This window comes from Mytilus californianus, unplaced genomic scaffold, assembly GCF_021869535.1.
Source record: "Mytilus californianus isolate M0D057914Y unplaced genomic scaffold, xbMytCali1.0.p SCAF_3, whole genome shotgun sequence".
Classification (NCBI taxonomy): Eukaryota; Metazoa; Mollusca; class Bivalvia; order Mytilida; family Mytilidae; genus Mytilus; species Mytilus californianus.
The window spans coordinates 66,096,880-66,122,396 of record NW_026262679.1 but is presented as its reverse complement, the minus strand read 5'-3'; the positions used below and the strand labels follow the sequence as shown (position 1 = coordinate 66,122,396).

The 25,517-nt window shown below is 30.1% G+C and overlaps 2 protein-coding genes across 2 annotated transcripts in view; one reads left to right on the top strand and one right to left on the bottom strand.

Moving 5' to 3' along the window:
* Positions 1–321: 321 nt before the first annotated feature.
* Positions 322–10,556, bottom strand: LOC127733176 (BCL2/adenovirus E1B 19 kDa protein-interacting protein 3-like). The gene is made up of 6 exons (XM_052242526.1): positions 10,399–10,556; positions 9,055–9,205; positions 8,031–8,085; positions 6,992–7,059; positions 5,182–5,328; positions 322–4,524 (listed from the first exon to the last, which is right to left on the bottom strand). Exons 1-6 carry the CDS (start codon positions 10,421–10,423, stop codon positions 4,467–4,469), a joined length of 504 nt encoding a protein of 167 aa, XP_052098486.1. The 5' UTR covers positions 10,424–10,556; the 3' UTR covers positions 322–4,466.
* A 263-nt stretch (positions 10,557–10,819) lies between these two features.
* The window catches only part of LOC127733132 (probable sodium/potassium/calcium exchanger CG1090), a 63,930-nt gene continuing 49,232 nt past the window's right edge, over positions 10,820–25,517 (top strand). The window contains exons 1-2 of the mRNA XM_052242448.1: positions 10,820–11,040; positions 21,263–21,460. Of these exons, the coding sequence (XP_052098408.1) occupies positions 10,935–11,040; positions 21,263–21,460 (304 nt within the window). The 5' untranslated portion in view covers positions 10,820–10,934. The remainder of the gene's footprint in view (positions 11,041–21,262; positions 21,461–25,517) is intronic.

Genomic DNA, 25,517 nt, shown 5'->3' with positions numbered 1-25,517 from the left:
TTATATAGACATTTATTATGGTACAACATGTCATGTGAAATTGTGACTTTACCTAATATTGTCTATATTCCATTTGAGCATTTTCATTTAAAATGCTAGCAGTTTTTGATTTGTTCTAAATATAATCAACCACTCGCCAGGAAATTTGTTTATAGATACAAGAAGATGTGGTATGAGTGCCAATCTGAACTCTCCATCCAAGTCACAATTTGTAAAAGTAAACCATTATAGGTCAAAGTACGCTGTAATGCTTTCCATAGGCAGAAAGATCAAAAGTCAATCATTTCTGACATGATCACAGTGACGATGAAGAATCACAAACCAGTTTTCTTAATCTTTATTTTTTTCCACTAATTATACATGATACTTCCATCTGTACAGATACAACCTTTGTCATCTTTACAGGTCAAAGGTGGATAAAGTGGAAGCCATATAAAGAAACATACTTATCTTTACAAAAAATTCTCTTTTCCAGATCTTTTCATATTATTTTAAATAAGATACAACAGATATAATTTTAAAAATCACAATTACATACTCGCCAATCAACAATAATGCTGTCAAAATCTTAACATACAATATTTACACAACTTGCAAGAGTGAAAATTTGCACTTCCTTTCAAACATAAAAATTATACAAATATATCACTTTATATATTTGTTACAGCTTCAAAATATGGAGTTAATTTTTTGCATTGAAACCCTTCACCAAAACTATAAGTGTAGTTCAAAAAATCTACAATCATACAAGAAAAACTTTTAGCAATAAATAATTGGAACCAATTTTCATAGATTTTGTGGACATCAAAACTGGACATGTATTTCCGTAGTATATTAAGATTTAGATCCAACTTTGAAATTCAATTTCTTAACATTTTTTTTTATGCATTGTTTAGATGGGTGGATCCAATGGTGAAAGTTCACATTCAAGAACCCACAAATCATTAATTTTTCTACAAACCATGAAAAATGGTATCCATAATTTCAACTGCTTCCAAAGTTTTTGACTTTTTGAATGCAACATCATTCCTACTTCTTATAATATTAGTATGTACCTCCTAAACCCAAATGTGCTTAATAAAAAGATTATTCAACTAAATAATTATTTGTAGGTTAAATACTAGTATTATCAAAAGGAAGTCAACTTTCACATCAATGCTCCAGATCAAAAATACACATTTATGAACACATGACAATGTTAACTATCCTACATATTGATGCAAATTTTAACAGACTTTATATTTCAAAACTAGTAAATATTGTACTCTGATAAAAACAATCAAAATTTGTTACCTGGGATAAACCATATATACAGGTATGTGATATATAAAGGAAAAGAAATTTCAAATCATAGTAATATTGTACAAATTTTGGTAAAGAATCTACAAAAAATTCTCCTAGTCTCCATCTTTTACACCTAACCTTACTTTGTACAGTAAAATCTAATTTGTGATTAATTTTTATACATCATAAAATAATCAACAGGGACTGCACTAATATTTTGTTACACTAATAGATTAAATTCTTAATAACAATTGGATTCGAAAATTATCAAATTTTCATCCATAAATTTATGTAGACATATATGTCTCTGATTTATGTGATTATTCATATAAGCTTGTTCTGCTTCAGCAAACCTTCAAGAAGAACAAATTTAAAGTAATGCAAAAGTAAAACACACAGGAATTGACATATATTTAAGCAAATTTCCCTACATAGAATGGGATTTACTGGAGAGTGGGCCACATAAATATATTTTTGTATAAGAGTGGTAATACCTTTCACAGTTAACACCCTATATTTACTATCCTTTGGGTCATACAGACATCAAATTCTTGTCATGGTTCATTAAACCAGGTTTTTTTTTCTACCATTATTTTTACCTTTAAAAATTCATCTTATCTGCTACTTTAGAGAAACTTATCATAACCACTATCCAATAGAAAATATTTTCTCAGAAGAACCACCCGTTTAACACCCTATTGCCATATAAAACTTTACAAGATTAGAATGAACACCATTTTGATTTATGATGGAATCATATCATACTGGAAAATTCCATCTACAATCTGATGGAATGTCAGGAATGTTCAATCAAAATCAAAATTATGCTAAAGGGTTAACTTTTTGATATACTCATAAAATTGAGAAAAATACTTGCTAAGATGCAAAGCAATATTCCGTTGCTAAATATAACAAACATGTATAATTTTTCAGTTCAAAATCAACTAACGTATTTATTGTCTTTACTGCAATGTTGATGAATTTGATCATTCAAATAGTTTCTCCTGAAATAATGAGAGGCAAGAAAACAAATCTGTCACAATTAGGACCAATAATAGTTCAGATATATCAACAATTTAAATAAAATTATAAAAGAGCAAAATAAAATATATTTATGAATTTAGGAACATTGCTAGAAAAAGTGTGTCTAGTGTTCAATCAACAATAGCAGTAAGTGAAAGGGGAAACATCATGTAAAATAGTATTCAAATACATGTATTATAAAACAATGAATAAAACTCCTGTAAATACATGTATCATTACTTTATTTCATAAAATATACAAACAAAAGTTCCATATGACTTAGGAAGTACAATTTGAAAGGCATATAAATACAATATATATTTAAACTGTTAGAAAATATCAAATTGATTTGTACTGGCTTCAGAAATGAAGAAATGCAATGTTTGCTTCTGAACATTGTACATGGTGTGTGTATTTACATTGTTTTAACTGTTTTTCCAGAGAACTATACTTTGTAAAGTGTAGGTATCAAGATTTGTGTTAAACGAAACTATGCAATCTAGGATTTGCCTCAAGATTTTCTGGACTTCACAATGAATAAAAAAATTATAGTACACGTATAATAAAAAATATGAAATTTAATACTCATAATTTTGAGTTTTTGCATATGAAATGAAACTTAGAAAAGCTTTCCTAAATTTCTTCACCGGAATGACCAAAATCTAAACTAAATTATTATTCATGATGTTTATCTATTCATAAATTGTTCTATACAAATGTTTTAACAATGAATAATCTTTTTTAAATAATTTTAATATTTTTTCATATACAGATTTTATTTTCTCAGAAACATATAAAAAAAATAAAAATGTGCTATGTATCTAAACAATGTATATAAATACTATATAAAATCGCTGATATTAAAGAACTCAACTTTTTACTCATAAAGGGGAAAATTGCCTCCAGTGAAAAACTCAGCTTATGATATATGGTATTTGAAAACTTTTACATACATTCATAATGATTGCATATTGCACTGTGATACACTCTTAATATTAACAATCATTTTCATTATTTAATTCACACTGACTGAAATTTGTAAAATTTGACATTTTCACAACCAATTACTGTATGAAATGTGTGGTTTTAGAAAATCACAACTTTTTTAGAATGATTTGGTAATTTGCTTAAGTTAGTAACTACAAGCCTGTATCCAATTACTGGCCATGCTGATTCCTCACCACCCTGACTTGGGTTTCAGCTGTTTAACATACAATATTGTTCTGTCTGTTTTTGAATATATATGTTTGTCTGTTTATATGAGAAAAGTTTGCCAGTCATTCAGATAACAAAACAATGAAGAGAAATGTCAACATAGTGCACAGTCAAATGTAACATCTTAAAAAAATACAGTTTACAACAAAATACATATATACATTCATTAAATTCTACATCTTTAAAGTTTTCCATTAGATATATATCAACTATTACTAATAATTTGTCACAATTTTCTTTTTTTATAAGCTTCTTCAGATTTTTCTTCAACAGAAATAAAATGTTCCTTTAAAAGACAATCATCATTACAATTTTTTTCAATAGCTCTTGAAAGTTTCAATTATCTAAAACACACGTGTGTTAAAAAATAAAGTTCTATTCACAGGTAAATAAATAAAGATAACTAAAACTGAAAATGACTTTACAACTGCTAGCTTCTGGGAGCCGCCTTCATACATTAAAATTGTAATAATCAGCTAAAAGTTTTTGTAACTAGCATCTATTATTCAAGAAAATTTGTATAATATATAGTGATTGACTGATAGGTAGCAAATAACTGGAAACTAATAGGGAGAAAAAGAAAATAACCGAACCCAATGTTTTAAAGATTAATATTTATTCACTGTTGATTTAACAATTTTAGAACTGAAAAACATCAAGCTACTGGTAAAATAAGTTAAACAACTTGAAGCTGGCTGCAATATTTGCTGCTGTATATTTTAGACATTTATCGGAAAACAAAAGCATCTGAATAATTGAGATAATTCTTCATTTATTTCTTATGCATACATTTGTAAGTAAGAGGGGGTAAAAATTAAGATGCTACAAAAATATTCTACTTCAATATTATCTCCCCTTATATACAAAATCAGAGATAATCACTATGATTTTCAATAAGTCTTCCGATAAAAAATACTTTTGTTCCATAATCTTGTCCTTATCCATTAGTTTGAGATCATTAAGTTACTACATCTGCAATATCTCTTTATTACAAAATAGAATCTGAAAGGAAAAGAAAAAATTATCAATGCAAAAACAAGGGGTAAAAGAAATCTTTAATACATTGTACATATATTCCAGCTGAACTTTTACATGTCTGTTATGAAGGAAGTAATGAACAGTTATTATTTTGGTTTTATCACTGTTTTCAAAGTCCTGAAGTGTGTCAAAACAACTTTTCAAATAGGTAGTATACAGCATTTTTGCGCCTGTCCCAAGTCAGGAGCCTCTGTGCCTTTGTTAGTCTTGTGTGTTTTTTTAATTTTAGTTCTATTATATGTTTCGAAGTTTAGTGCGATGTCCATTTGCACTGAACTAGTACACATTTTTGTTTAGGAGCCAGCTGAAGCCGGCCTCCAGGTGCGGGATTTTCTCGCTGTCTTGAAGACCCATTGGTGGCCTTAGGCTGTTTTCTGCTCTTTGGTCGGGTTGTTGTCTCTTTGACACATTCCCCATTTCCATTCTCATTTTATCTACATTTCGGAATCAATATACATCTGAATAATTATTTGTTCTGGCTTTCTATCTTCAGAACAGTTGTATCCAATCACTCCCCTATATTAGTAAGGTCAAGTTTTACTGATACTGCAAGTCCATTCAGATTTCCACATAACTTTTGAGTAAAGAGTACTTTTTATTTCATGTATTCTATAAACTTACCCCAAACTGGCAAGACCAATTCCTACAACAAATGAGCAGGCATTCGATATAATAATGTACTTCAAGCTGTAAGCATCTTCTTTTCGTATCATTTGTGAACTTCTAAATCCAGATTTTCTTGGGTGTTTGAAACGTGCTCCCAAATCACTACAAAAAAATAGAGGAGCAAATAACAAGGATAGGTTCAATTCTGAATAAAAATCATACTTTACAAGAGATCATATATTCAGTGAAGACACAACAAATTTAAACAGTGAAGACACGGCAAAAACTGTATGTAAGTACAGTGTTTATGATATTTCAAGTCTAAAGGCTGTTATTCAGTCAAAAGTATGTCAAATGGAATGAACATAATCATAATTCCCCTGTACATGTATATATAAAGCTAGTTCTATAACCTACATGATATAATTCCCCTGTACATGTATACATAAAGTTAGTTCTATAACCTACATATCAAAAATCAACTCATGATGTGAGGCACCAAAATCAAAGAATTCTTCAAAGGAACTGAATAAAGAACATGTAAAACGTTATGTTCTAGCAACTTGAAATTGAGCACTGAAAAGATCATTTGAACACTATTTATGTTTAAAAAAATAATAATTTTAAGACCTGCTTCTCATTTTGTCTGAAACCGCTTTGAATTTGGATTGTGATTAAATATTTATATAGCATAGGTTTCTGACACAGAATGAATGTGGTCTAAGAACTTAAAAAAAATTAATTTACCTATTCAAACCATATCATTATTATTTGCTTTTATATATAAATCAGAAATAACCAATTTAAAATGGAAAATTTTAAAGAAAAAAATGGAAAAAAAAATCCCTCCCCCAAATTTTTTGAACCCCCTTATGATTCATCACCCCCAAACTCAATCCCAACCTTCCCGTTGTGGTATGGTACCTTGCAGTACAAGTTCAGAGAGATCCATACACTTGAACACAAGTTATTGTCTGGAAACTAGAAAAATGCTTGTTTTTTGGCCCCTTTTTGGCCCCAAATTCCTAAACGTTTAAGGCAATTACCCCCAAACTCAAACCCAGCTTTCCCTTTGTGATATGGAACCTTGTAGTACAATTTCAAAAAGATCCATACACTTACACACAAGTTATTGTCCTGAAACTAGAAAAATGCTTGTTTTTTGCCCCTTTTTGGCCTCTAATTCCTCAAATTTTGAGGCAATTACCCCAAAATCAATCCCAGCCTTCCCTTGTGGTATGGTACCTTGCAGTACAATTTCAGAGAGATCCATACACTTGAACACAAGTTATTGTCTGGAAACTAGAAGAATGCTTATTTTTGGCCCCTTATTCCTAAAAGTTTTGGGCAATTACCCCCAAAATCAATCCCAGCATTCCCTTTGTGATATGGAAACTTGTGGTATAATGTCAGAGAGATCCACACACTAACACACAAGTTATGTCTGGAAGTTACAAAAATGCTTATTTTTGGCCCCTTTTTGGCCCCTAATTCCTGAACTGTTGGTACCATAAACCCCAAAATCAATCCCAACCTTTCTTTTGTGGTATTGAACCTTATGGTAAAATTTCATAGAGATCCATTCACTTAAACTAAAGTTAGAGTGTGAAAACCAATGTGTCTTTGGACGACGACGACGCCAACGTTATACCAATATACGATGCGGTCGTATGAAAAAAAGCATAGCTGTCTAATTTTATTTTCTGATATAAAAATTACTGGTATCAGAAAAAAGAAATGTGATGTACATTTGTACATATAGATGAGACATGAAAGTAAAAAAAAGAAATTTAAATGTTACAAGTGCAATCTAATTTCTACTTACCTTGGAGGTAGGGCTTCAGGTCTACTGGACCAGTCCCATATCCAATCTGTACCTAGGTCTCTATTTTCCTACAAGAAAAATCACCTCTTCATCAAAACAAGAAATAAGCTGTCTAGTTGACAGAAAACCAGTTTTTCTGTACGGCACTTTGAGGCTTGTTTGACCTTTCATATTCTGTGCATATTCAGATATATATCTATCAAGGACCACAACTCCTTGAAGACTAAATTGAAAATTGTCAATATTAAACTTGACATTTTGTCATCAGTAACAACATATTAACATTTTAAAAGCATTACCCCCTGTAATCATGTTATTGTACGGAAATGACATAAAGTGCAATTTTCCAATCTATAATTGACTATCATCAATACCAAACTTGACCTCCATTTTATCATTAGTAACGCCATATTTAATTTTGAAACGCATTGGCTGAATAGTTCATAAGTTATTGCACAGGATCTGTAATCAGCTGCCTTACTTTACCATTTTAATAACCTGATTTTTTCCCTCGGAAAACCTGCTTAATAAAACTAGAAGTACTGCAAAACTAACAAAATTATACCACCTGAAATCTTTGATATAAAGCTTCCTGTTAAAGATATAGATATCAAGATCCATGAAAGGGCAGTGTTCATTGTTAGTATTAGCTTTATTTAAAGTCAGTTCAGCAGGATAAATCTCTTTAGTGTACATACTGAAGTCATCATTATTGAGAGCCAATATATCATTCAAATATCTAAAAGTGTTATTAAATTTTTGTATCAGATGTTGTTTCAATGGGTCTATGCTGATTTTAGTCATATAAATTGTAACTCGTAACAATACAGAAACAGGTCCGCAATAAGTGGTGCACAGTTAGTTCCCATTGGAATTCATGAGCAATGGTTTAATGAATTTGATTAATAAGAGTATCATATACATTTTGGTTTAAAGTTCAAGAAAAGGTTATAAGAGTATCATATACATTTTGGTTTAAAGTTCAAGAAAAGGTTAAAAAGCAAATAAAGTGTGTATTACAAAATGCATTTACATGTACCTGTGTAGATTCACCATTTGATAATTCATTTGTAGGACTGTGCAGACCTTTAGGACTGAAAAAGAAAAAAAAACAGTTAAAGTAGTCAATGACTTTACACACTTTATTAAGACCCTGACAATTTATGTAGCGCTAAAGACTGGACATGTATGTTGCCCACTAGATATCTTTTTGTTTGTGTTATTGGGGTATTTTCTCATTTTACCCCATTTATAAATGACTGATGGAATAGTTACGGCATTATCAATGAGATAACCATGAGCAAACATCATAGTTATGTGTAGCAAACAGTATTTGTGTTATCAGAGTTGGAAACCTACTCCTCCTCAGCAGTATACAAAGATTTCTTTTTTTTTTTTCATTATTCATGGTATTTATCTGTTGATTTTTTAGTACCTAAAGCATTCATCAATACATGTACAATGTAATCTATATAATTGTTTAGTTTAACATGTTAAAATTTTAAAGAAAAAAATAACCAGCATTATCATACTTTGATATATTTAATTATTTTAATTTATGTCAAAATTACATATAATTACTGTCTATCACTGTCTGTGAAAAACATTTACACTTTGTTTGATAACTACAAATCTGTGTTACTAGCAATTAGATATGGTTATTTCACATAACAATGTTTTATCTGATGTAACACATGTGTAACATGTATATTAATTTCTATGACGTCCTTCTCAGTATTCAAAATGTATTAGCACAATACATGGACACAGTCATCATGGTCATGCTCATCCAGGAATGACCATATTATGACCTTTATATGTATATTTTGTTTATCATTTGTAATTGGAGAACTGACACATTGACATTTATACCACATCTCCTTTTATTCCTAACCAACATCTCGATTATTGATAATTCATGTGATAAAGAATACAAACATAATAATAATGAATACATGATATTTGTTTGAAATACTTGTACATTGTGTTGTTTTTAGTTGTTTGCTTTTTTGTATACTACAAAAACAAATACATAAAATAGAACATATAATTTTCTTAGTTACCTGCCCCTGGCTGATGATTCTTTACTGTTAGGTCTTGATGATGATCTAGATTCTCTTTGGGCTTCAATCAGCAACTTTTCTAAGTTACCGTTGTATATAGACTGTGCTTCAACAGGTGGTGTAACTCCACCACTAAGTTCTATCCATGAGTCTGGAAGACAAAATTTGGTAATTTTTGTTGGTACTTTTTTGGTGTATTTTGTTCACTATTTCAAAATCTATGTAAATGTACAAAGGAATACAGCTTCAATGCACTCTTTCTTATTATTCACCTCTAGGCTAAATTTGCATACACAAGTTCAACTAAATTATAATTATGATTTCCTTTAATTATGGCTCTTTTACAGTGTAACTTGGTTCTTTCAAGTTAAATTACCATTTTAATTAATAGAGTGGATGTTTAAAAAGTTTCTAAAACTTCATCAATTCCTGATTCATGAAATTGGAAATGTTTGATGAACAAAATCAAATAAACCCTTTCATCATGTTCATAGTGAGATGATATTTAACAGTACAAATGTACAAATATTAATGTAGCAATAAATTTTCTAAACATCTACAGCTTCTGCTTGCAACCCAGTAATCCCTTTCACCCTTATGTGGGCAGCCAAATTAGAAAATTGCTCTGGACACAGAATCCCTGAAAATTAAGGTATTACAATGTAGCATGACAGCAAAATTTTCTATTGATTTTCTGTAAAAAGAAAAGCAAAATTGGACCCAAATTATTTCGCATGGATTTTTTTCAAGGGTGTACATTGCATCTTGACAGTTAGCAAGGAAAGAAAAAATACTGTTTACATAAATTTTTGTTCAAAGTAGTAAAAACATTCCTTATATTCCTTTCTTTTCCCAGTTTTGACGACTCGATCTTCTGGTCAGAGGTTTTGTCTGACCTCTCATAGATTTCCCAACAATTAATATTGTATTATTTATGTTTTTTTTTCAATAAACAAACACACATTTACGCATTTACAAAAAATGTATGTTGCATGAATACATTGAAATGGACTTTGAACAGTTTGTCTGATGGTGGTCACCTATCTTCATATGCAACTGTCAGGTTTTATCTACTTCACTACAACAAAAGAAAGCTTCATGTGAAGAAAATTAAGTTAAGAAAAAAGCATTTTAACAGAAAATGAAACAAAAGTAGGTCAAGATTAATAATTTTTAACTGACGACCTGTTGAATCGACAGTGATCGATGTCATCAATCTATAAGGTTGCTTTTTCGACATTTCTGCGCACCTGCTTCCTCATTAAAATTGTGTCCTCTTTCATATAAACACTTTATTTGACTGTATTTACAATTTCACAATGAAGCAATACTTCCCGTAATTACCTTCAATTTTTTGTGTCGATGACATGATACTTCTTTGTTGATGTTTTGGTGTGCTTTTCGTTTATTTACGTGTACGTCACCCGTCACGTGGTATTAATTAATAAAAGCTCCGAAAGGGAATCGACACGCTCCACCATCATCAACAATTCGTAACAATTACATTGTTAAAAGCTAAGGGAACTAATCCAACCATAGAAAATATATTAACTCGAAAGGCTAGGATCATTCCATATTTATACTTTCACTTTCGTCCATAATGTCTGTGCACTCAATAAATCAATATAAGTTTACTATCTGTTATTAAATGGTGATTTAGAGTTGAAGACATGACCTTATGCATTTATTTTGTAAATTTATCTTATTTGATCTTCAAAATCATATTCTGATAACCCTGTCATAACAAAAAATGGAATCACCCAAATATGGATTTACAACACATGTGTCAAACTTGATACCTGGAAACCTGACATAATATCCTTTCATTTAGATACGATGTGATGTTTTAGAGTAAATTAAAAAGAAAGAAACCATTCGAGATGGGTAAAACATCAGCATTTGTCAAATTTTCCCTTTTTGGTTTAGCTATGGTCTCCTTGTCACTCTGGAAGAATAATAAAGATGAGATAGAATGGAATACTAGCAGTAAGTACAAGTATTGTCTAGGAAATTACCATTAAGGTATATGTTTTGTTCAATATCATATTCTGTTTTAATTCTAAAAGCAGGTATTATGAAAAAAATAATGAGTTTAAACTAATCAAAGCAAATACAGTCGAGTTTTTTTTTTTAATATTCTACAGTTCTAGTTCCTCACACCTTCAAATCTGTGCATTGCATGTACATTTGTACATTCATTTTAAAGTGCAGAAATTAAAAGGGAGTCCAATACTTGAGTATGAATTACAATCCTACAGGTTTTGAACATTCATGGGATGGGATATTAAATCTCAATCCATATCTTTACAACATATATGCATTAAAAATTAATATTAGATAAACTTAATTATTTCATGTATTTAGATTGAGGCGACAGCCAATATTTGATAACATAAATGTAGTTATATGAATTATACTTTCCAGAAATATTATTTTTTAAAAGATTTGAGCAGACAAAATTTTTTTATTTTCTTGTCTAGAATGTTAGAGATCTATTCCAAATACAAAATAAAAATGTCTAAAAATTAAGAGTTGAAAAAAAAAGTTAATTGTAAAATATATACATGTATATATTAATTCTTCTTTTGTCATACATGAGTTAAGAACTTACAATGGAAGATTAGTATGTCTACTTAAAATTATTAATTTGCCTTTTGGTAACCACATTATAATATAATGAATGTAAAAATTTCAAATCTACAGAACTACAAAATGTACATGTATGTATAAGATTTTTAATATTTCTTTACTCACTTTATTTATTTTTTTCAAATAAAAAAGTTGTTCTACCAGCAATCCCTTTTAGTCCAGTGTTATAATTTGTTAAAATTTAACACAATTCGATACTCTGGATATTCTGTTACAAATAGATGCATGCTTCTAAGTTAAGAAAATTACTGTTCAAACAGCTAGTTGCATGTACATCATCTAAAGTTACATGTATGTAAAGGAATAAGATGGTGTTCTTATTGAGCACTGCCTTTCAAGGCCTTGAAATAATTTCCAGCTCCTCTCTTGATTTCATTAGCATAAACCTTAAATTTTGAGGTTAAATGTTACAAGTTCTTGAATCTTGAAAAAAAAAATAATTTAGTTTTATTTTTTGGTCTTATGAAGGTACATATTTATTTGTACATTTGTATTTAAGCATGTTAAGTGAACCTTATTCCAAAAGGTTTAAGATTTATAAATATTTATCAAAGGTTGAAATAATTATTTTTAATTTAAGTTCCATCCTTGATTTGTGTTTAACCCTTTAATATTAGTCCTAGAATCAAAGTAAATTAAGTTAAATTTGTTAATAAATAGAATGTGTGAGTTACATATGTCATTGAGACAGCAGAGCAACAACAAAATAGAACAAAACAAGACATTGCAAGGTCAATATCTGGTTTACAACAAGTTACATTTTTATTTAAGTGTATTATAAATTAAGCTTGAAATTTTCCCCAGTCTAGCATGTCAAGACAAGATTTGAATGAATTTAACATAGTTTCAAAGAAGTTGGATTCAACATGATCAGCGCCAAATTCCTTATTGAATATAAAAATACACAGATATTGATAAAGACTACCACTGATAAAGTTCCAGACTTTGGTCTTGAGCACTTTTTTTTTTAGAAACCCCCCCCCCAATTTTTATCTTGACCAGTGAATGAAATTGTACAGTAAACAGGAGTCACAGGTGAAAATACAATTAGACAGAAGAGTGTGCAATTTAAACAAGTAAAAATAACAGTTTAACTTGAATGATATTGTAGATTTAAACAGAGAACTTTGTACCATGCATATGCATGCCATATATAGTGTTCTCCCCAGCCCGATATAACGCTGCAGTCTCGCAGCTCCTTCAAAATATTTTCGTTGATCCTGCAGCGCCTTAATTGGCCACTGTCCCTTAATACTTGATCCCGCAGCGTGTTAATTTTCATATTTATATATAACTTAAATGATATTCATTTAGATATTGTAGATTTAAACAGAGAACTTTGTACCATGCATATACATGACATATTATATAACAAAACTAAATATGATTTTTCTCTTGTCTATTTTTCACACTTCAGTCTCTACATTTGTTTGTAATGGTTGGAGATAATCTTATAGTTTTGTCTTTAGAGATTGATTTTTTGCTGCTTTTGACTGATTTGTGTCAGATCAATCTATGATTTGAGTGAAATTAAGTGAGTGGTACTTTATAAGGTGATTGAAAGTTGAAAGCAAGGGGCCAGATCCGTATACACCTAAGGTCGTTGAAAGTTGATAGAACATGTACATGTAGAAAGTTGATAGCAAGGGGCCATGTCCAGATCAGTATACACCTCAGGTTGTTGAAAGTTGATAGAACATGTACATGTAGAAAGGGGCCATGTCCAGATCAGTATACACCTAAGGTCGTTGAAAGTTTATAGAACATGTACATGTAAAAAGGGGCCATGTCCAGATCAGTAACAAGTCTTCAAGTCAATAAAGCTAGAAGGAAGCAACTGCTCTTTGTCTGCAAATTACACATTAAATTGTATTTGACTTTGATGTACAATATCATTTCATTTGTAATGCTGAAAACTTATGTAACACTGAAGTAAGATCTTTGTATATTGTTTTTTTATCGGTACAAACATGATTTTGTAATATAAATAAATTAGATTAAAAGCATAACCAGAATTTATTGCTATGTAGATAAGAAAATAAATTTACAGTCCTACATCATGTCTATACCTATTTATTTTTGGATTGCATATTAAGAACATGTTTTTCTTTGACTGATTATGACATCTCTGATTTACACTAAATCCATCAGATATGTACCAATTGATATATTAGTCTTGGATGCTTATTTTTTTTGTTTTTTGGTACTTGTTATAGGCTTTGTTCTGTTACATCACTGTCCCCGGTTTGACGGAGGTTGAGCAAACACAAACATGTTTAACCCTGCCACATTTTGTATGCGGATGTCCCAAGTCAGGAGCTTGTAATTCAGTGCTTTTCATTGGTTACTGTATATGTATCATATTTGTTTTTCTGTTATTGTTTTGTACAGAAAACTCCTTTGAATTGTTTTACATTTGCTACATTGGAACCTTTTATAGCTTGCTTTGGGGTACAGAATTTGCTCATTCTTAAAGGCCATATGGTGACCTTTAATTGCTAACTTCTATGACCATGGTCTCTGATGTAAGATTTGTCTCATTTGCAATCATACCACATCTTCTTATTTTTATGTTCTCAATTGCTGTAGTCATGATTAATGAGGTTTAGCCCTCCACATGTCTAGTGCTTTAACTCAATTTGTTCTTTTGAGGTCTATGTCAGCTACAGACTTTATATTTATGCATTGAAATATATTTGAATTTTCCAAGACAGCTATTCCATTGAGGGTTTAACCTGTTACCTGCATACTTCACAAACTAATAACTTCATTAATATTCATCTAATATATTTTGTGTAATTAGTGTTACCTGTGTCTATAAGACTTATTTTAATACATTCTCCTTTTATGTTTGCATTTTTGTAGTCTTATTATTGACAGATGTACATTGTTTTTACTTTATATACTTGGTTTTATGTCATTTTCTGTCAGTTTTTTGCATATTTTAGAAGTGCATTTTGGAGTCCTACAATATGTAAATAGGAAAATAAATGTTGTAATATTACTTTTGATTAATATGACTTTTGGTCTGTCCTTTAAGTCTGATATGCATGTACATGTAGACTTCAATGAAATAGGAAGTATTTTTAAGTCTGGACATTTTAGTCTTATCATGTTTGTGGTTGGTGTTTAATGTCAACGTATAATTGTCATAATTTTACAATAAACTAATGTAAATTTTCCTTTTTCGTAATAATAGAGGTATTTTATTTTATACTACAAAAATTATAAGTTTGAATATGCTGATGTTATAATGATTTTAACAAGGGTATTTTTAGCATGAGGTAACTCTGTTGCCATCATTTTTTACCCAGATTCTGCAAGAAGTATATTAAGTTTTTTAACGAAATTTGATTAACTGTGATGCTGCATTGTATAATTTAGGGCAAGAATATGCTTTTTGAACAGTTCCTCTATGCCAATATATATATATTATTTAAAACCTGATTTTGGAGAATATTGAGGGAAGAAAATAATCAAAGCAGGGTTAAATGAAAGAACTCGCTTGCCTACCTGTGACAAACTTGTTTTTAAACAGGACCAGCGAAATCTTGAGCTAGATTGCATGATGGGATTTTTCTAATTCCATAAATGTAAGTTAATTGAATTGGCAAGCCCTTTCAGTTTGGAAAAGGCATGAAATATTTGCCACTTGACATTAAACAAGCAACAATAGATCAATCCTTCATTAGTATAATTTGCATGGATTTGATGAGAAGTTACATGTTAGTCAGAGAGAATCTTTGCAAAGATTTATGTTAATGCAATATTTGGTAGATTCATTGGTGTGAGCTTGAAGCAGTGTCCAGCGGCAAATATTTCTTGCATATACAGGACAATTACATGTTAATTATGTATAACAACTTTTCCAAGCTTTGTACTTGACTGAAACGGTGATTAAGGTTCTTTATCTTCTGGCTCCCAAGGTTAACATTTAGCCTGTGCACATAGTTCCATCAAATGCAGTAGTTGTAGCAGGTTTATTTTATTATATAAGTTTATTGAATTTAACATCGAATTATAATTTCTTTCAATTTGGAATAATGAATTATTGCATAATGTTGTAAGATACAATATTAATGGACATGCATTTAAGGCTGAATGCCTTCTAAGACGTCACAGCTGCAATCTGTAAGCTGATTTCTTTAAATGGCACATGTATATTTGAGCCGTGTACTGTATTTGTCTTAATTGTACATTGTATTTATTTACTTGAAGGCATAGAACATTAATAGAACCATTTCTGCTCACTTTACCAGAAGATTTTACATGGATGTTGTCCTTTTTCAGTCATTTCAATTGTTTTTCTTTTATACTTAGCATTTTGATCTGTTCAATTTGGTTCAAAATGCTGAAAATTGTATTTTAACTTTCATATGATAAAGTATCCTTAAATACAATATACTCATTAAACCACAAGACTGAATTAATAAATAGTCACAGAAAATATTTACAACCAATTAAATCAGTATTTATAATACAAAGATGCTAGGTGAGTGATAGAGGCTCATAGACAAGCTCATTGTATAGAGATTGCTTCTCTCCTGTCATTATAATTGTGCTATTTAATAATATGAAGTGTATGAAATTCAATGCCAAAAAAAATGTTTCCGAATTTTTGTGGTTCTTGAAGGCAGTCAGTCGGTTTGGAGGCCTTTTCCATGTCTTTCTAAAAATAGAATCTTCTGTAAATGAAAAGCTGTTCTTCAGTTTTAGAAGTGGCATTCAAATTTTGTACATAAAAGAAAATCTGAATTTTGTTTAACTTATGATAGATTGAACATGTATATCATTACCAAATTATTATCACCAAATGCATGTAATTTTAATAATCTATCAAACATAATTATATAAATTAAGTAGATCCTAACTAATTCATCCTCCTTGTCATTAGAAACTGATGCATTTTGTTGTAGATGGTAACCGCATCTCCTTATGTTAAATTCAGTATTGTTTTGTCGCCAAGTGATCTATCAAGAGGTCATATGATTTTAATATAGCATGGGGCTACATGTGATTAATTGATCATTCTTAAGTGACTACTGGGTTAGCCCCCTACACAAGTGACATGTTACTGTGTAATAATAGATTATTATTTTTGACTTATGACAAATACCAGAGTATGACTTTACTGTCCGCACTTAGTAATTTTGACTTGATACTTTAAACCTTACAACTATTGACTTTAAACATATTATCTGATTTCAGTCCCAAAATGTTTTGTTTTGCTATCAATATACAAATGTGCAGCATGTTCATTTGAAATTAAACTTACACTCAAATACCAGAGTATGACTTTACTGTCCACACTTAGTAATTTTGACTTGATACTTTAAACCTTATAACTATACAATTTTAAACATATTTCCTCAATACAGTTTAAAATGTGTTGTTTTGCTGATATAGAAATGTACAACAGGTTCACTTAAAACCAAGCTTACACTTGATTATTTAGGATTAATGGAAACTTAACATGAACTGATGACATGTGTAACTAGTTTTTATTAAACACTTAACCATCCCCCCTTTTAATCCCAACTAGGGGAATGAACATTGACATATAGAAATATATACAGTGAAACAAAAGCACTTAACCCTATAATACCATTATTAAACACATCAAAAACAAAAACAACCTATAATTATAACCTTTTCAAGAATCAGATAAAAACTGGGCAAAATATCATGAAATCCCTCAAAATCAACATCTCAATATGGAAAATATGAAATAGGAAATGATAAGGCGTCCTGTTTGTCATAAATTTTGGTGTAAAGATTTCCTTGTGAAATTCTAATATCAGGGTCTTAAAAGGGACAACGAACATTCAATCTTGACATTGGATTTAGTATGAGTAAGTAGTGATATTGTAGCTGCTGAGAAATATATGATGCAAATGTTCAATCTGTGATATACATTCATTGAAATGCATGAATGCATATCAAACAAGGCATTAGTAAATTCAGGAGTTGATTGTTGGAGCATATTAGTGTTATACATTTAATACTTAGTTTTCGGTTGATTTATGGACAACCTTTAAGCTTGTCATGGTAATCTTTCTTTAGTAAATTTATATGACTTCATGTACTAATTATTGATTGCATCACTGCTGCTGAACAATAAGAAGATGATTGTTTTAAACTATACTTAGAACCATTGTCTTTGTAATAAAACTCATCACCACAAGTAGGTCTATTTTCAGATTCTCATCCAAGCAGCTTGAAGCTGTATTAGGGCTTCATGCAGAAATTACTCTCTTTTCAGAATAACAATATTTTCTCTAACTGCATTTGAGATTCAGTTAAAACTAGATATTGTTTTTGATAGGGTTTTTAATGTTCAAGCAAAAAATTAAATCTGGTCTTTAAAATTAGAAATTTGATAAACGCTGTCATAAAATATCATTTACTGATTATGAAAAGAAACAGATGGATATGTTGTTGTATGTTTGTACAAAGAATTAATCAATCAGAATATCTTTTGACGGAACATCTGATGTAATCTATTTAAGATTTCATTTATTTTCTTAATTTTTATGGTATGAATTGTGATATAATAATCTTGAAAAATAACATCTATTATTATTAAATCAATACAAAAGAAAAAAGGTGTACTTTAGTGTTTATCTTTCAAACATGTCGTATTATAATGGATAGTAAGTAATGTGAGAAATAAATGTTATTTACATAGGTGAACAAAAAAGTATCTACTGTAACACCTTACAGTTGCATAAAAAGGTACATGCATACAGGGATACAGATTAAAAAGACTCATCAAAGATACCAGGCTCATAATTTTGTACGTCAGACATGCGATGAGTCTAAAAAAACACTCAACAGTGATGCTCAAAAGGCCAAATAAAGTACAAGGTTGAAGAGCATTTAGGGTTTTGCCAAAATACAGCTAAGATAATCTACTTAGTATTAAGATTTAACCCTACTACATAATGACTGTCCTAATTCAGAAACCTAATCAGCGGTTATCTTACAATGTATGTGATGTATTGATGATTTTTGTTATTTTGTTATTAAGATAATTTGGTGTTGATATTGATGTTTTTTTGTTATTTGGATAATTTGGTTTTGATATTGATGTTTTATGTTATTTGGATAATTTGGTGTTGATATTGATGTTTTTTTGTTATTTGGTTAATTTGGTGTTGATATTGATGTTTTTTTGTTATTTGGTTAATTTGGTGTTGATATTGATGTTTTTTGTTATTTGGATAATTTGGTGTTGATATTGATGTTGAATCTATGATGGTTTCTGTTTAATTTTTCACTTCTTTTTTAGACTCGATATGATATATAGTTTAAATATTGTATATAACACCTAACTTTTGTTGACCATTAGATTTGTTATTTTTTCTCTTTGATATGTACCCCATATCATTGTGTGGGTCATCAATAATGGAAAAACATATATCCAAGAAGCAATAATTTTAAAGGCAATGCTCAAGTTCTATGTTTTACCCTCAAAACATTTTCATAGACTGTTAAAATAAAAGATACATCTTGCATTAATTTTGTGGTTTTTCTAATAACTCTTAACGTTGTTATGTACATGACGTTTTGAAATAGCTAAATGTGTTATATTTTCTAATATTTAATACTATGTATGGTAGGTAACAATAAAGAAAATTCTTCCATGAAAAGTTTTACTTCCTCCCTAAAAATTCCTATCAGAAGTTAGTTGCTGTTACCATGGAAGTATTATATTGATATAATACTTCCATGCTGTTACTATAAATATTTTGATGGTTGTAATAATTTACCTTTTCTTCTATTTCCCTAAAATTTAAAACAACTAGAATTTGAATTGGGTTTGACTAATACAGAATGTGCATAATGCATTTATCAACTGTGACTTTTGGCTTTCTAATTCATTAAAACCCTATTTTTTCCTACAATTCTCTTGAAATCATTTCTGGTTGGATTTTAATCTATTTGGTATCACTAAAAGCAGTTTTTTTTTTATTGTAATAATTTTGTATTGAGGCATTTTCACAAGTTTTATTTTTGTCCAGATATTTGCTATCCTTGAATTGTGAATTATTATGATGTGTGTTTTCATTAAAGAAACAAACACAACTGAAGACAGAATTTATCAAAATGAAGAAATATTCTTTCAACACCTGGTTTGTAAATTCCAACCTTAAATTTCTTCAAAATCCTTTTTTTTTTAAATGTGTCATATGAAATCTATTGCAAAATATTGGAGATAATGAAGACTTTATGTTCATGCATGTACTGAATGATAGCCTATTTTTTTGTCAAATGGATTAAAGATTGCACAGTTCTTTTGCATCCTTGAATTGAGGTAAATTGGTGCTAGACATTGTCAGAAAACCCACTCATTTTTCCTTTAGGATGAAATTTTAAGTTTAAAAGTCATTTCTATTGGTTTGATATTTACCAGATAAATGTATACTTTCAATGTATTGATTTTGTAATATGTACATTTGTATTTAAGAGCTGTATTTTAATATTTGACAACATAATGCTGTCATAGTTTTCATTGTTTCGACTTTAGTCTGATAGTGAAACAGTATATAATATAAGATGTTGGATAAATGGAAATGAGGCAGCAACTCAACAATAAGTTGATGGTACACCCCAATGGTTGTCTTAACATCAATATCTGTATTATACAATGAGATTGTTGGGCAAATTATGACAATATTTGTTAACTTTTTGTTAACAATAAAGGTGTATTTTTTTATATTACCAACATCTGTGTACTTCAATGTGCAGGTGTGGCTTGTACAACATCTTAAACAGAATTTTGCTAAAACTGGTGTTATGGCAGTTTTGAACTTGCAGTGTGTGAGTTTTTACATTGCTGTGCTTTTGCAATAAAAGTATCTTGTTCAGTGTGTGTGTGTAAGGATTTTGTGTCATCAAATAATATACTACATCCATTTCTTTCCATTTCATCAAAATTAGACATTTATAAGTCACCATAGGAACATTGGTCATAGACAAGACAAGTTTTAATTCTAACTAAATCTAGACAATTTTTTGATAAATTTGAGAGAGACAATGGACAATCTTACAACGACACCATATTTTACAAAATCTTAAAAATGGGGACAACTTACTTTGCACAGGCACAGAAACATGAAAGGGTATAACTACTTAGTCTGGCAAATACTCAATCCTTTCCCTTTTAGTCATGATAGTCGGTATATCATATAGCTGTTTGAAAAAAAAGATACATGTACTAGCAAATAAGGGGTTTAGTATAGGAACATTATGCATATCACGTTAACATGTTCTTGTCCTGATATGCATGTAATATTTGCCACTGGATGTTAAACACCAATCAATCATCCTCATTACCAAGTGTCAATTATTGATTTTAAACAAGTACTTGATTTAACTCCATAGAGCATGTGTCAATCAACAACCAATTTGAACCCTGTTCAATCTTCCTATCTAAACAAATGACATGATGATATTTCTAGATGTGGTACAAGACCCTTTATAAATAAAGGAAAGGTTATTTTAGGACTTTAAACATGTGAAATCAATATTTCTATTTAATGCTTGTATTTTACAGAACAATTGAGGCACCTGACATCACTCCCTAACTGTACACCAAGGGCCATAAGTCAGTTTCCGCATGGAATGTTTACACAAGAACAACGTGTACATGGAGCAGTAGTGATTAACATCCTTATAGCAGTTTATATGTTTTTGGGTTTTGCAATCATCTGTGATGACTACTTTGTACCTTCTTTAGAAATCATGTGTGACGGTATGTTTATTGTATTTTTTTTCATTCATTTATTTTACATACACAAAATGTTTTTTTATGCCCCGGCCCCTAGGGCGAAGGGGGCATTAAGTGTTACCCTTGACCTTCTGTCCACCCTTCCATCCATCCATCCTTCCATCCGTCCTTCCATCCATCCCAAAAGTATTTTCACATAGTATATGCCAGCTTGAGCAGGGGCATTCCTATCCTCAGACACTTTCTTCTTTTATTTCAAAAAGGAAACCAATAGAATTGAGAATCTGAAATTATGCCCTATTCATTTTGACAGGTTAAAAAAATGTGTGCATCTCACAAAAGTAGGTGTACTGAAGAAGCATCTTCTAAAACAAGATTCTGTGATTCATTCAAAACATTTTACCTCACTTGCATTGGTATTTCATAAGTTACCAGATCTGTATTCTATGCTTGAAATATTCTTTATTTGTTTTTGTCTTGCCTCTACGAAGTCACTAGGCTAGATATAGGCATGCTGAAATTTGTTAAGATTTATGATTATGTCAGTATTAGGGGAACCACTAATAAAGTGTTTACAATGGTTTTAATATAGCTCTTTTAAATTTTTTATGCACAAGACATTGTTTAAACAGGGCTCCAGATAGCTTCAACTGGTTTGAAAGAGTTGTGTAATTTTAGAACTTTTCTGGATTGGAATAAATAGTGATAACGTGTATAGTATTTGGTTTGCAGTTGTATTAGCCTTGTCCTCAGTCATGGTTCATTTACTTTTGAACTTTTGCATTGTTTACATGTGGCTCAAATTTTTTATTATGCCCCACCTAGGGGCATTATGTTTTTCAGTCTGTGCGTCCGTTCTTTCGTCTGTCCATTCGTCCGTCCGTCCGTCTGTCCCGCTTCAGGTTAAAGTTTTTGGTCAAGGTAGTTTTTGATGAAGTTGAAGTCCAATCAACTTGAAACTTAGTACATATGTTCCCTATGATATGATCTTTCTAATTTTAATGCCAAATTAGAGTTTTGACCCCAATTTCACAGTCCACTGAACATAGAAAATGATAGTGGGAGTGGGGCATCTGTGTACTATGGACACATTCTTGTTAAGTCTGTTAAAAAGTGAAACCACTTTTGATAAAGCAATGATATTTGGTATACAGTTGTTTAAGCATTGTCATATTTTATCTCAGTGTATATTAAATGGCCCTGCACCTTTATTGATGGTTTCTTTGACTTTTAATGTTTTGCATAGTTTACATGTTAAAGTATTGCCATTTATATTTCAACATTTGCATTTTACTATCAAAATTACATACAGGCAAGACATATCTCTGTATCAACAGTTTGTATCCAACTTATTAAAATTATAGATATAGATAAAATGGTACAAATATCATAAATCTATTCTATCCTTGAAATTTTTGTTTCCTTGGTATTTGTTTTTAATAGAAAATGGTACAAATGGCATTTGTTATTCAAATCTGCTGTATGACACGTAAAATATGAACATCATCATTTATTAAGTGTCAGATCCAAATGGTTCAACAGATTCATTAAAATATCAATGAATAGATTTTTTCTCTAAAAAAAATCCAAAATTTCCAAGGATGATTGTGAAAAAAGATATTGCATTTTTTACTTATCTTTATTTTGCACTTGCAGTCAGGTAATGTAAAAATGTTGTGTTTTAGGACAGTTCCATTGCCTTTTTATATAAATTTATACATGAGAAATATCATTTCCCTTTATCTGGTATTTAGTGTACCAATTGATTGTTCCATTTGTTCATTTCAACATAAGATAAACAACAATTTTGGGATATAAATTTATAGATCAATATAAATAACTTACTCTAGAAAATAAGATATTTTTGATAAAGCTTATTATAAATTTAGTTTAAGGAATTTAGTGATTCATCATATTGCCTTTTCAATAAACATATATATGTTTCTAATTATTTTACTGAACTCTTAAATACACTAGAAGTAAAGTTTTGTTACAGAAGCAAAAACATTGACTGTAGCCAGTTCGTTCATTTAATAAATTAAACATTTTGTTTGCAACTACTAGAACACTAGCATTGAATCTTTTTTGTTGATCTTGATCAAATAAGCATTTAAAGTGCTGTGATTTGAACTGGTGTGGTATCAAACCAGCTACTTTCCACCTTCATAGCAAGAAAATGACCACTGAAGCACTCCTTTTACAATATCGGGTCCATTTGTGCTAGTGCCATCATTTTATGCTCTGACATTGCTAGTTTATTCTTTATATTATCATTTCTAATAGTAGTTTTTTTTTATATCCATTTTAACTTTACGTTGTTATCTTGTATAACAACTGCTGAATGATTGAAACCAAATTTTAAAAGAATAACAAAACAGAGATCCAGTAGCAATTTTCTGTACACCAAAGCAATAAACTAGATAGTAAAATGGATTTCTGTCATGTAGTGCTACTTTTGTATTGAACAATCTATGCTTTAATAAATGACAACCACATCTGTTTTACATTTGTTGTACAAGTTAAATATATGTCAGGATATTAGCATGTAACAGTATGCACACTTTGCAGAGCATTCATGTCATTATCTCTAAAGAGCGACAGTCATTAAGACTGACAAATTATGTATCAATTTTACTAAACTTGTTGAAAAGCTATATACTGATTAACAGGTTAGAAAATATTTTATGGAACCCTTGGTATTATGTAAAAATAAAAGCCTAAATTGTGTTAAGTTGAATCTCTGGTGATCTCAGACTTCAATATTTAATTAGAATAATTGAACACATCTCAGACTCTCTCTTTATATTTTTTTCTGTAAGGAATTTTCTATAGTTTTATATCCAGCTAATAAGGATAGTAAATGGAAAAGGGATTAACTGTATGAGGAGGGAACTTTAATGTGTATTTATATATTGTCAGCTCATCAGAAAAAAATGGCACTTTTCATCACATTTTATATATATAATACTGACAAAAACATCTTTCTCAATGTTCTAAGTCACTCAGTGGTTAAAGGTCTAGCAGTAGGTGAAACATATGTATTTATGGATTGCAAAGCTTACTGCATTTACTTTTTATTCCCATAACTCAACAGTTTTTCCTATAAATTTCAAGGATTCTTATCCGTGAATAAAAATGTCTCCCAATTTGCAGACGAAGCATTATGGGCTTTAGTGATTAAATAACATTGGTCGGTGTAATATAGACAGTGCTTTTATAGCTACTATATTTTAAGTGTTTGAAACAATGACAGTCTTACAGCTCTTTTCATAATGCTAGCAAGACAAAGGTTTGTTTGGCTTGCTTGCTTTGTTTGTATCAATGTTTGCTCAAGCATTGTAATTAAGATTGACATATGAAAACAACATAAAAAGGCGGATTTAAACTTGTATACATTATATTTAAATTTGATTGGACATTATCAAATAATAAAATTTACCCGGCGTTTTGCATTTGCGCCGATTTTTTTACAGGTGAATGTTATTTTTCATTTATCATTATAGACCTCTTCCGTTCGCCAGTTGTACAAATGTTATGAATTGTTAATCATAACATGTATATAACTGTTGTCCTCTGCTCACCACGGGGAGGTGGAAGTAGGATTTTGAGCTTGATAAGTCAATTTAAAAGCACTATGTTCACATACTTTAAAATCAAGAAGTAAAAAACTTAGTAAAAGCACTCTGTTTTTACTCTGTTTATACTAAAATGATGAATTAAAAATCTATTTACAACATTAAAATCATAAATCTGTTCTTGCTGAGTATTTATAGGCAACACATCTAATATATTCCTTTCTTGTGATTTTGTCTCTATATTTGTCGTTATTGTCAATAACGAAGTCCATCTTTTCTTTCTCTGGTTAACGTACTGATGCGGGCATTTCTAGAGTTCGCATTTTAACATACGTAACGGCCGGGATTTTCTTAACTTATACATAAGTGAACAACGTTTATAACCAGATTTTTACCAATATACATTCAAGGTATAGTACATGTACAAATATTTACTCACCTGTGTTAAACCGTAAATGCAATTAGGAGCAAATATCAAGTCAGCGCATATGAAAAAATGAAATCGG